We start from the raw sequence: 12,775 nt of genomic DNA, 5'->3' as shown, positions 1-12,775 counted from the left end.
ATAAAAACTGAAGGATTTTGCTCTAATCACTCAAAACCGTAATCTAAATAATAAAAGTAATCCTTAGACAATAAAAAAGATTGTAATGATGACTTCGTTAAGCTGATCTCAAAGACTATTTAATGGGCATTATCTCATAACCAACTCTAGCTTAAAGTACATTCTCACCTATTGTTAAGAGAAATATTGGCATATCTTATCTAAGCCAACCAGAAAAATCATTATTTTTGGAAAGAAAACCGGAAGATATTCTTTGAGTCTGATGGCTCTTCAGACCCTCTTATAGATAGACTAATTGATTTTCAGTGTAATAAGGATACGAGTTTTTTTGGAATCATAAGTTTCAAATTCATTTAAACTTTATTTTGCTCCTCAGAATTGCTGCATTGCTTATTTCAGGCCTTCCTGAATGCTTATGGCAGAAATGAAAAATTTCAAAAATCAAAATTCTTTCATCATTTAAAACATTTAGCATGCCAACCGTCAGTTGTAAGAGACGCTTATAATAATAGTAAAAATTTGACTAATCCTTAAAGATGGGATTATACGTTTACCTTGAAACACATAAAAGTGTTGAATTACATTCTTTACTACGAACACCTGTATGAGCTAATTTAAGTTATGGAGCCTTAAGTCGCTTACCATTTCATTCGTCCATGTATCTATGCATAGATCCCTTATCGCTATATGATGAAGCAGTATGAGGTCAAATTTAGCAGCATGTGTTAATCAGAACATCTATATTATCGACTCTTGTGCAAGATAGTCAGTTTGGTTCAGAAAAAGTAAGAACTCTAAGCCATGTTGAACACCTATTTTAGAATGTGCAAACGAAATCTTAAGGGATCGATTGATAGCTTCCGAATCCCGCAAAGGATACTAGCCATCATCATATTTAAATATGCAGACTGTAATTTGTAGAATCTTCCAAATTGCAATTTGCAGATACTCACGACTAAAGAGGATTAATTCATAAAATTTTTCAGCAGATCTTTCGCCAGCTTGTTAATTTTTGCAAGACCTTATCATATCTTTATGGCCACTAGCATGATTGGCCTTATATAAAGTACTACGTGAGAAACAACATCATCAAATATGACATCCTTATGATTCAGATTCTATCCAAAATCTTAACCAGAAGGTTTTCCTCAATTCAAATTCATGATTTCATCTTAACGACCATCAAAGAGGAGGACCAAGATGCCCTTAAGCGTTACTCTCTAACAAGAATGATGCTTAGGATTAATATCTTAGTATTGCTTGCAGAAATATAAACAAGCCGCATCTCTGAGCTTTACTTCGGCTTAATCTTTTCCAAAGACGACCGCCATATCAATTAGCTTGCCAAGACTACTCTTAAAGAAATTTTTAATACAGTCACAGAAATCCAATCAGGATAATTTGAAAAAATACACAAATTTTTTTTGGAAACAATCTTCCGAAAGAAGTAATTGATGCCGTAGTAATACATGATAAAAAGAAATAAATGTATAGAGCTAAAGATACATAGGGAGATGGTTTTAATTTCAATCTTCATATCAGCATATCCACTGAGTTCAAGTAGCTATTTAATAAGCCAAGCATTTTAAGATAATGTAAAATCTAGAAAAATAAAGAGGTCGTTCCCCTATCTTTAGTTAATAATAGTTTCTTCAACTTTGGAGGCAATTTTATCAGGATTTTATCCTCAGATACATTAAAAGGAATATTTACTGCATAAAATGATCCTAGTCAACAAAGTTCTCAAAAGCATCTACCCTAAAGACCAATCCTATAGAAATAATGTTAGAAAGATAACAAACCATTTGACAACAACATGCCTAAGCTTACATGAATCTAAAAACCTTTAATTGCATTACCCTGAATTTTATCATTAGCTCATGGACTCATAATTACCTCTAAGATTATTAAGTAAGTAAGATGACTAGCTTCAGAAAGGAAATAAAAGCAAAAACTAAAGAGACTGGCACTACTTTCATAGAAGAAGATAAAGTAGAAGCAATAGATGTATTCCTATGTAGAAAAAGCAGAAATAATCCAAGCTTAAGATGAATACATTAGTCTTTGTCTTATCTGCAAGCTTCCGGGGACTTTGCTACTTAGCCCACCTAAGCTACACCAATATTCTTTTTCATCGGTTTAATTTGAAAGGCGAAAACATTACCATGAGAACATGTAAGCACACTATTCACTATGACTGCTTCCTCACTGTCAAGCTAGACAAATACCAAATCGACTGCCCCTTGTGCAGACAACCTTCTAACACTATTATTCCAATGGATTTAGCAAACAATAGCTGATGAGTGTTTTACAGACATATTATGGATTTTTGGTATAAGAAATCAAATAATAGAAGAAAAATTTAAGAGAATAGTGCTTGTTATATCTGTGCTATGTCCTCATCATTAATTAAGAGCTTGAGTGCGAGCTAACAAAAGATGAATAGCTTATAATCCGCTTCATATTTGCACTATACAATCATCAAAAAGCCAAGCATTCTTCATAAAATCTAAATTTTTATCCAGGCTTATCAAAAAGACTAAGGCATCCAATACAAAGACTAAAGAGCATATGGTTAGATATATTGTGCTGCTAGCCAAGATATATAATAACAATTATACGAAGTCGTAGCTGGCTGAATTTATCAATTAGATGCCTTTCTCAACCAAGATATTATAATCATGGAAAAGGATCAATAAAATTGAATAAAATTTTGAAGAAAAGGCTAAATAAGTTTAATAATTACTTATTTAATAACATTAGAATGAATAACTGTTAAATGAAGAAGAGAAAAGGCCATTAAATTTCCTTAATGCCCTTTTTTCTATCATTAAGGTCCTTAATTGTCTTCTGAAGATAGATTCTAGGTTTAAAAGACGAAACTACCAAAGAAAATGAGTGAGTTTTTATAACTGCGAGACAAGCTAGTTATTGTAAATAAATAATAAATCACGCCCTTCGTTTGTAACATCTGCAGTAGGAAATACGAAGGCTAATAATTATAAAATTGTTGTACGATAGATTATGATTAATGCCTACTTATTAGCACTATCGATGCTAAATTAATGTTGCTTAATCCGAGAACGAGAAAATGGGTTTCATTTAGTTTATATTAAGATCAGGATGAGGAAAAATGGGATATATCCAAAGACGTTGAGAACTTTTACCTCAATTAAGCGAAGTATAAAAAGATACTAAAGGCACTCATTCTTCATGATCATGAGATTTTAAATCAAGCAAACACCCTTTGATTTTGTTGAAGATAATGATAATACTTCGAATATTACATTAGATAATTATAATTTTAAAGGTTTAAAAATCAACGTCTTTTAGGTTTACCTTTAAATTTGTTGTTTTTGGTTGCCTTGGCAATAGGCTTTCTGCTCTGTTGGCCTCTTTTGAAGCTTTGCTTTCCTCTTTTGCGTGGATAGTCGTCATCTTCGTTGCCAATTTCATTGAAAGCTTATTCGAACTCTTCTCATCAGACTGCTCTTATATTTCCTCATCCTCATCTTCATTAAAGTCTTATGAGTTTTGTTCAAACTCTTCGTTAGAGCCAAACTCCTCTTCTTCATCAGAGGCTAGTTATCTGAGCCGAATTCTCATCTTCGAACTGGTCGTTTCCTTCGTCTTCATTGCATCTTCACCAAAGTCTTCGAAATCTCCTTCTTCGTTCTATTCCTATGGTGCATCACTGAAGCTCATATCAACATTGTCTTTGGGATTAAGCCTATCCATTTCTTTCTAAATGACTCTAAGTTAACTTATATTCTTACTCATCTGCGAATTCTTCGATGTCGTAGTTTGCCCTTCTTGAAGTTGGTGTGGATCATTTCTCTTGCTCCAGATACTTCTTGATGAATTTTTCATCTTCTCTAAAGTTGTCAGCGGCTTATCCACTAATGTTTCGTATTTCGACTTTCTAATCTTTTTAAGGTTCTTGCTATTCTTGATCTTCCAGGCTTCGGATTTCTTTTCCTTCTTAAGGACCATCTTTTCGAGGAAGCTGGTGTACTCAGCTCGAGCATTGGGTTTGAACCTATGTTATAAATAATGTACCATCATATGGGATGGGCTCTCCATTGATGAGATGAGTTGCGAACATCCTCACAGTAGGATGATAGTGGTTAGCAAAGATAGTCAATTCCCAAAGAAGAGTGGTTTAGGCCCAGCATAAAGAGGTTCTCTCTTTGACATATCATAGAATTTGGTCTCTTCCGATTCATCAGCCATGCAGTTCTATTTTTGCTTATGACAATTTTAGTGATTATTTCTATTCAATAATCTTTCCAATCATGATGAGAGTTGTTGCATAAAGTTAGCTTGTGCAGTAAGGCAAAGTTGAAGCATTCTTTTCAAAAATGCAAGGATGCGGTTTATGTTTTCATCCTGCTTGACAGAAACTAGAATCAAGTCGAAAAATAGTTCAGCGAGTGAGCAGTGAAGGATCTAGCTGTGGCCAATGAACTCATAAAGAGATCTATAATAACGGTCGGTAAGGTTGCCATGGATGTGGGAGTGGTATTGAAAAGGAAGAGGTAAAGCTGGATCTTCGCCTTAGTGTTAGTTGTTTTTGGACAATCGTGTAGACTGATTCAATCTTTGACTCAATGAGAGCCTTTGTCTATTTATTTCCACCCTTGATGAACATAAAAATCTTGTTGAGTCCTTTAATTGCGTTGAGGAACAAACGAGAAGACACAGACTTTCGTTATTATCCTCACCCATCAGCTTCTCGAAGAAATGGTAGAAGAGCTCAAACAGCTTAGACAAACCTTTCTAGTTCAAAAATTTCATGTTTAGGTTGTTCAAGAAGTTGATTACGTAGAATTGAGCTTTTCTGGAAATGTTGCTCCTGAATAAGAATGCCTGAGCTGACTCCAAGAGGATTGTTGATGAGTCTAAATCTTGATAAAACTCATTCTTCAAGTTTTTGTATACCTCATTCACAACTTCCATATCTTGGTCTCCGAACTTGTTGATGAGAATGTTGATGATCAATCTTCTGAGCTCTGCATGCTTTGTAAGTGAAGTAAGTAAGGTGATGGAAGTCTTCTTCACGAATGGTATTGTTGAAGTTAAAAGTACTTCGACACTCTTGATCAGCTACCCATAGAAATTCTTAATGTGATGTTCAAGATAGAATCCCACAAGTTCCGCTAGGGTTACTGTTGATTTCTTCTTGTTTTCTTTAATTACAGTCTGGACTGAATCTGCGAAGATTTTCAGCGAGTTTTTATCAGCAAATACGTAATCATGGTAAATGTTGACAAGAGCTCTGCAGGAATCTAGGGCGAAGTTGTGATTGTGGTCGAAGCACCATTTGGCAAGTTATTCGAACTGTTGAAGACTGGTGTGTGGGTTTGAGATGATTTCAGTGGCCATTAAGTTGATCTTATCTTTTTTGGTACCACCTTGGGAAATGATGGAGTGCCATTTGTTTTGCTGTGATGAGCTAATCCTCTGGTATTACTGCTCAGCCTTGTTATACAACTCTTGTATGGAATGCCGTTTGAGATCTATTTGCTCATCGACGTGTTTTGATGCTTTTTTGCTATTGTTGTTGGAGTGGACCTTCATTATTATAATATATACTAATAAAATTGAATGTGATCAATGTTGATGTAATACCGCCATCTTGGCGTAGATTTATCCTTTTTCTCGCATCAGTTTCTTGATAATTGTGTTCTTTTCTTCGACAAGCTTTTTGAAGGCCTCAGAAGCTCCCATGTTAAGGATTATCTACTCGTAGTTCGTCATGTTTCTTTTTTATAATTCCACAATCTTTTATTTTAGAGATTTTATCTCCTCATGAAGAGCGAGAGTGTCTTCACCATCTTTGATCGTTTGCTTATTTTCCTTATTTGATGTGAAAGATTGATGATGCTCTTTGATGATTGTATTTGTTTCAACGTTTTTCTCATTCAATTGTTTCTGGAGGTTTAAGTATTAATGTGTATTTTCTTGGTTCTTATCGATGATCTTCTTTGCGTGGTATAAATTTTCTTAAAGCTCCTCATTTTTATCTTTTAGCTACTTGATGGTGTCAAACAGTTCTTTGTTATTTATTTAAAATGAAGATAATTTTTACTTAAGTGCGGCTTCACGTTTCTCAAAGTTTTGAATTTAAAGGCTGAGAAGCTATTTTTCCTTTTCAGATGAACTTTTCAATTTGTTGAGTTATCTTTTTGTATTTTAAAGTTAGATAGTCAGCTATTTGATTGTCTTTTTCGATCTTTAGCAATCATTATTAAACTCTTTCTTCAATATTTAATAATTTTCTTTCAGTCTTTCATACTCCTTTGTCTTTGTATGCATTTGATCTCTGTATTACTCCTTTTGCTTGTCCACATTCTTAAGCTTGTGATTCATACTATTGAATTTTTATTCCAAACAGCCATTTAAATGTTTGTTATGAGTCTTGAGTGACTTTTCCGCTTATATTTGATTCCTAAGTTTTTCATTTTAGAGGAGTAGTGTCTGATTTTAGTTTTATAGGGAGTTCAATTTTAGGATGAGGTTGGTTGTTTCTTTTACTCTTTTCTTGATTTAATTCTTATTATCTTGTTGACTATTTTCAATCAAGCTTGCAAATTGTTCCCTATAGTATTAAATCTGCGTATGAAGATGTTTGTTTTATTGAAGAAGCTGATCATATTTTTACCTAGAGGCAACTTATCCATGTTAAAGTTCACATATTTTTATCTATTTTTCATGTAGCAATTTCAATAGCTAGTTATTAGCTTCTTACCAGATTTGTGCCTCATACCCTTAGTAAAGTTACAGCTTAGATCATTATTTTTATGCTCTTGGATGTGAGTTATTGTCTTGTTGTGCTTTTATAATGACTTCTTTGATGTATGTTTATGGTGGCTGGGATTTTTGCATTAATGAGCATGAATGCAATGATGGTTTTGATGTTTCTAACAGAAATTCATTGAAAATATAAATTTTATAATTAAATGGGGTATGAAAAACTTTGTTAATTAGCTGATATATAAATGTAATTACGCCTCCTGGATCACTTTTTCTTTTTTCCTTTCTTCTTCTTTTTCTTGAGATTGATCTGGTGGATCTGGATCATAGCATTTTTGTATTCTTGGTAGTCATTAGGATTGATGGATCTTGGAGGACCAACCATATCAACTATCTAAGTAAATTCGTTCATCTTGGCCCAATGAGCAGCGTTGAATCCATTTGCATCTCTGAGGTTGATATCGGCGCCATAGGTGAGAAGCAATTTGACAATCTATTTAAAACCGTATCTGGCGGCATAGTGGAGAGCTGTCAGGCCTCTCTTATCTCCGAGCGTTGTGTTGGCACCATTATCCAATAAAAAGTTAGTTATTTCGTAGTTGTTTTTCTCAACACTATAGTGGAGTGGCGTTTTTTATCCAATGTCGTGGTATTCCTGCATGGAAAAAAGTTTACTTTAAGGTTAACATCAGCTCCATATTTGACTAGCAATTTGACCAAATTGATGTTTTGGATCATGACTGCTATGTGGACAGGTGTGCATCCATTGACGTTACGGGCGTTTACCTCAGCCTATTTGTCTAAGATAGATCAAAGGATACTCTAGAGGAGGTTGACAGCGTCAATTGCATTGCCGTGGGAGATTGCATGGAACAGAAGATTGTTGCCGGGGTATTCCGGCAGAAGGATCTTATTCATGCGTTATCTTTTATTATAACTTCGAGAATATTTGATAAATTTATTGGTTTAAGGCCATCACTTTAAAAAATGGGAATCAGCCAAAATGTATGCTATTTGATTATTTCAATCTTATAATTTCTATTATAAAATAGCATTTTTAAATTGCTTGAATTATTTAATTTAATCGGTTTTCTATTTGGAAGCAAAATGAAGAGGGCAAGTTCGGCCTTGATTCGTCGGTCTGTAGGAATCGAGAGTGAGATGGAGCACCAGAACCACAAAAATAAGATCTTGGAGGAAGACAGACGTCATTTTTTGAGGCAGGCTGACCAAATTAAGGAAAAATACCACGACGAAATAGAAGGCCTAAAAAATGAGAATAAAAAACTCAAAGCAATCCGCGACTAGCTGATCAATAGTAAAAAAGCAAGGACCATTATGTCAAAAGAACTTAACTCCACAGGATTCAAAACCAAATTATGCCTATCATCTAACAATGAAAACTACCTCAGAATTACACTAGACAAAGAAAGACATGAAACGATCAAAAAAAGAAACTCCTTTTTACCCTTCAAGATAGATTGAAGGGTATAGAAGAAAATAAACTTGACTTTATTCAAGAAAACCCAATCATAAAGACCATAAGAGTGCTAGAAAATAAGTTGGATAAAGTTTTGATAAAATATAATTAGGCACAATCTTTGCAATAGACATATGAACAAGTCGTTAATAGATTAAAAGAGGAGAGAATCGGATATGATTGCCATTTGATAAGTATATAAAATTGTCTCAAAGGAAAATAGCAAGGCTTTGAAGAACTTTTACTCCTATCTCATGATGCAGCTCATGCTAAAGAGGGTGCCTACGCAGACCTAAAGAGGTTTTAGCAAAGGAGAATAAATGTCCAGGAAATGAGGGCTAAATACATTAGCCAAAACTTGAGGAAATCAATAAAGATCATGATAGGATATTCCATCGAGCCATAAGTCAGCATCAAAAGTTAAAGAAGTGCTGTAAACATCAATTTAACGGTTAGATTTACTCCAAGCTATAAGTATGATGAAGACTATCAAAGACAATAACTCAATGACTATTAAGATGCGATAAGAAAACTTAAAAAAGTTACTGGAGTGAGTGACGCTAATGAAATAATACAAAAATTTAAGACTCAAGGCCTTACTGCTGGTACTCTTTAAGAGCTACAGTCAACCTATTCTAAAAAAATTGAAGATTTAAAAAATTTAAAATAGCAACTTCGAGCAAAATTTAATGAAACTAAGTTCATAAAAGAAAATTAGAATCATAAGAGGCGCAGGATGAATCAAATTGAAGGCTAGCTCACATAACTAAACCATTAGCTCCAAAAGACCAGCATAAATATGAGAAGCTATCGTCTTCGATGATTAGCGTCACTGCAGGTATAAACCATTTGAAGGAGATTTCAGCATTCTATAGATAATAAAGTAGCAATCATGGGGGAAGTCTTGAAGACGATTTGAAGATGCTATAAGGAAAGCTGGCAAAGATATACGATATTATCAAAAGTGACCCAAATTATATGAAAATAGGCTACAAAATGACTCTTAGTGCTATCCAGGCATTAATGGCCGCAAGAAGGGATTTGAATAAAAACTCAATTTATAGTTAAATAACTAGGAGGACTGCTGGATTGAGGATGATGAAATGATTTTGATTTGATTTTCTTGTTATCAGCATATCAACTTAGTTATAATTGAAAGATCAGAATTACATGATTCACGGTCACAAGAAGAGTAAGAACAAAAAACAGAGCAATAGATCAAGGAAGAGACTGAGCTTTCCCTAAAAATCAATACCAAGCTATCAGAGTTCTTTTCCATTTCAAGGAAGGATGTCAATGATGCTCAGGTTCCCAAATACTTGAATTCATTGCTCTTTTGATGCAGCTCTGTACCGATATCCCCACCGTATTTAACTTCCGTCGAGAGCTTATTATTAAATCAACTGAAAAAAAGCCTGCTGAAGAAGTAGGGCAACTGTTGGGCGGCTAGATAAAGCTCACGACCAAACTCATCCAGTCCGATCCGAAATCTTACACAATATGGAGCTATAGGCAGTGGCTTGTGAAATCACTATTTGCCATCAATCCAAAAGTTATCAAGGCAGAAATGGAGTTAATCAAAGTATTGCTCATTAAAGATGAGAAAAATTTCATGTATGGAACTATCGTAATTGGCTTAATTCTATCCAATCCAATATCGATGAAGACCTCACCTTTACCCATGAGAAAATTAAGTCAAACCCATTCAATTTCTCCCCATATCACTTTAGAACCAAATTTCTCCATGAAAAGTATGAAATGTTTTAGCTACTGAACAATCTGAATAAATCAAAAAGAAATCATCACTTACGGAATGCCAAAGAGCCTCTTAGAGGAAGAGTTTGAAAGCGTTAAGACGGCTATATTCCTTAATCCCAACGAGTAAGCACCTTGGCTATACTATAATTGGCTGTTGAGTCAGCTTATACCTGCATTTGTAGCTCATCAATAAGTGTCTGAAGATAAGATTATTCTTCATTTCAATATGAAAGTTCAAAACTTCTAAAAATTCATTGAAGGAGAATTCCAGGCGCTCAAAGGAAAGTCAGGAAAGTCAAACACTGATACATGGGAAATCACTACATCAAATCCTGGATTAAATATCAGGTCAAACTTATAAGCATATGAAAGGATCAAGACATAATCAACTTCTAAGCTTTTCTTGGGAAATACCGTCAGCTATAAATGGTAGATGAGACATTTAAATCCATTTTGAACCGAGAGCTTGGGTTCATCAGTGAAGTGATTTAAAGTGAAGAGAAGCCTTGCAGGTTTGCTTATCTTCAAAAGGCATCAGTTTATAAATTGATTCTTCAATTAGGAACAAGTTCAAAAGAATATGAAGAAACCATCGAAAATGGACTAAGCTGCTTGAGGGCCATATAAAAAGAAGCAAAAGCTCAAAAATATACGATAAGCAGCTCTAATATTGGCTTCGATTGAAAAATGGCTCACTTAACACTATTGAAGGAGTTTTAAAAGGGCGTAACGATTGATTTGATTAAGAATAATGATTATTATAAATGGGATCGAATCAGCTTCCGTTCATATTCATCCTCAGCACGTAGCGAATCCTGGCTTGACTCATGTTGTACACAATGTATTCATTGTGACCCATCCATGAGCCAGAGTTGGTTGGTACTGGAACACCCTTGGGACGATCACATCCTTGTGCTTTACGTAGGAGGTCGGAGGAGGAGCCTTGGCACCATGACACTTGGTGGAGTGCTTTTTGTTTTTCTCCATCTCTTCCTTTGCGTGGTAGTTGCTCTGAAGAAGAATATTCGGATCTCCGATTGCACCCTAAATAAAGCAAATATTACCTAAATTAGAAGGATTAAGGCTGAGTCTTGGCCATATGACCTACAATAGTTGATACTCTTTTCAGCCATGTCTGCCAAGTAGATACCTTTCCAAGAGATATCCTGATACTGGAGCCTCAGGAGGAGCAATTCTCAAGCCTTGAGACAGAATACCAACAAAGTTAGAGACTCTTGAGCCATGCCAAAGTAGCATATTGTTTCCGATCTTTTTATCAAAAGCCGTCTGCTAAGTTGGCCTGACTACTTAATAAATCTCACCAATTTTGACTTTTGAATATCCTCCTTTGGTATTGTCGAAATATTCTTCTAGCAATTTGAATTCTGGTGCCTTTGGATCAATAGTCTTGATGTTGCAGCCCAATTTTTTATAATTTTGATCAAGGACAGACTCATTGTCGTCAGTTTTTTGGTCAAGAAGCTTTGAAGTTATCTTCAAATCAGAAATAGTTTCAAGCATCTTAAGCTTTTCCTTCACTTTCTAATCATTATCGAGGATGAAATTGGCCATCTTTTGGAAACCAAAGTCATGAGGAATAAGAGTGTAAAACTCACTCGAAAGCTTGGTAAGCTCGTCTTTGTTTTTCTTCTTGACTGCTTCTGATAGTTTGTTCAAGACACCATATGCCTCTTTAATAGTAGAGTCTCCCAATTTTCCAAGTGGCATTCTCTTGGCATCGTAACCTATCTCTTTCATTGTGTTGTTCATGATGTTCACATCGAAGATTAAGCTGATTAATTTTTGAAGCCCGCTATCAATTTTGCTGGAAACTTCTTTCTTTTCTTTGCTGTTACCTTTCTTTGGCTCCTCTTTCTTTTCCTATTCATCATCGTATTTGATCTCGATTTCTCTGTAGTCCCCCTTGACAGCTTTATCATGATATTTGCTGTTGTATTCATTGATAGCAATATCTTTTCCAAAAGGCCCCTTAAGAGCATTTTGACCAGGGACACCCACTCTTCCCCAGCGACTCCAGAAGAAGATATTGCCTGTTGCTTCGTGCTGGAGGATTTGGATGATATAGAACTTATTGTTATTGTGGTCGAGGTTTGATTGATTGAGAGTGGCACTGTAAATCTTACCACCATTCTGGAAAACTCTGTAGGCATCCTTATTAGGAACAAGGGCATCGACTGCTGCTCCTCCCTTTGTAATCACCTTCACAATCTGTTCTTCGGACTTGGTTTTCTTCACACCGCTGGCCGCATCTTTCTTGTCTTCCTTCTTGTCGTCAGTGCTAACTGCGGGGCCTTTGCGTTTTGGTGGATCTTTAGCAGGAGGATCAACTTTTTTAGGACTAGGGGCCTTCTTCGGAGTGGGCGCCTTTTTAGGTGAGGGGGCTTTTGGCGCCGACTTTCCTTTAGGTGGGTCTTTCTTCTTCTCATCTTTGCTCTTTGAGACTGTGTCTGCTTTTTTGGCTTCAACCTTTGCTTGTTTAGCTTTTGCTTTTGCTGGCATTGTTAGATTTAACTATAATCTAAAGGCATATCTTATATGGTATAAAACATGTATTCTGATTAATTCAATAGGCGGAATTAAAATTTTAAAATTCGATTTAAACATACTTTTAAATTGAATCTCTGTATGAATATGTCAAATATGTCAGCAAATTACGCGAATATGCTATTAATATGCGGGTATTGATGATACAAAAAGACATCAAAGGGTCGGAAAGTATCTCAAATGCAGGTATGCATTATTCATTGCCTCGTGTGCTTC

General features: G+C 35.2%; 1 protein-coding gene across 1 annotated transcript; it reads right to left on the bottom strand.

Moving 5' to 3' along the window:
* Positions 1-11,875: 11,875 nt before the first annotated feature.
* On the bottom strand, positions 11,876-12,514 carry LOC116245421 (poly [ADP-ribose] polymerase 2). Its single transcript, XM_031616977.1, has one exon. The coding sequence runs from the start codon at positions 12,512-12,514 to the stop codon at positions 11,876-11,878; it is 639 nt and encodes a 212-aa protein (XP_031472837.1).
* Positions 12,515-12,775: the final 261 nt, after the last annotated feature.

Source organism: Nymphaea colorata, unplaced genomic scaffold (genome assembly GCF_008831285.2).
Source record: "Nymphaea colorata isolate Beijing-Zhang1983 unplaced genomic scaffold, ASM883128v2 scaffold0660, whole genome shotgun sequence".
NCBI classification, from domain to species: domain Eukaryota; kingdom Viridiplantae; phylum Streptophyta; class Magnoliopsida; order Nymphaeales; family Nymphaeaceae; genus Nymphaea; species Nymphaea colorata.
The sequence above is the reverse complement of the archived record's forward strand: the minus strand, read 5'-3'. Positions and strand labels throughout refer to the sequence as shown.

Excerpts from the sequence above, each read along its gene's own strand:
- LOC116245421 (XM_031616977.1), bottom strand. The coding sequence starts at position 12,514 with ATGCCAGCAAAAGCAAAAGCTAAACAAGCAAAGGTTGAAGCCAAAAAA.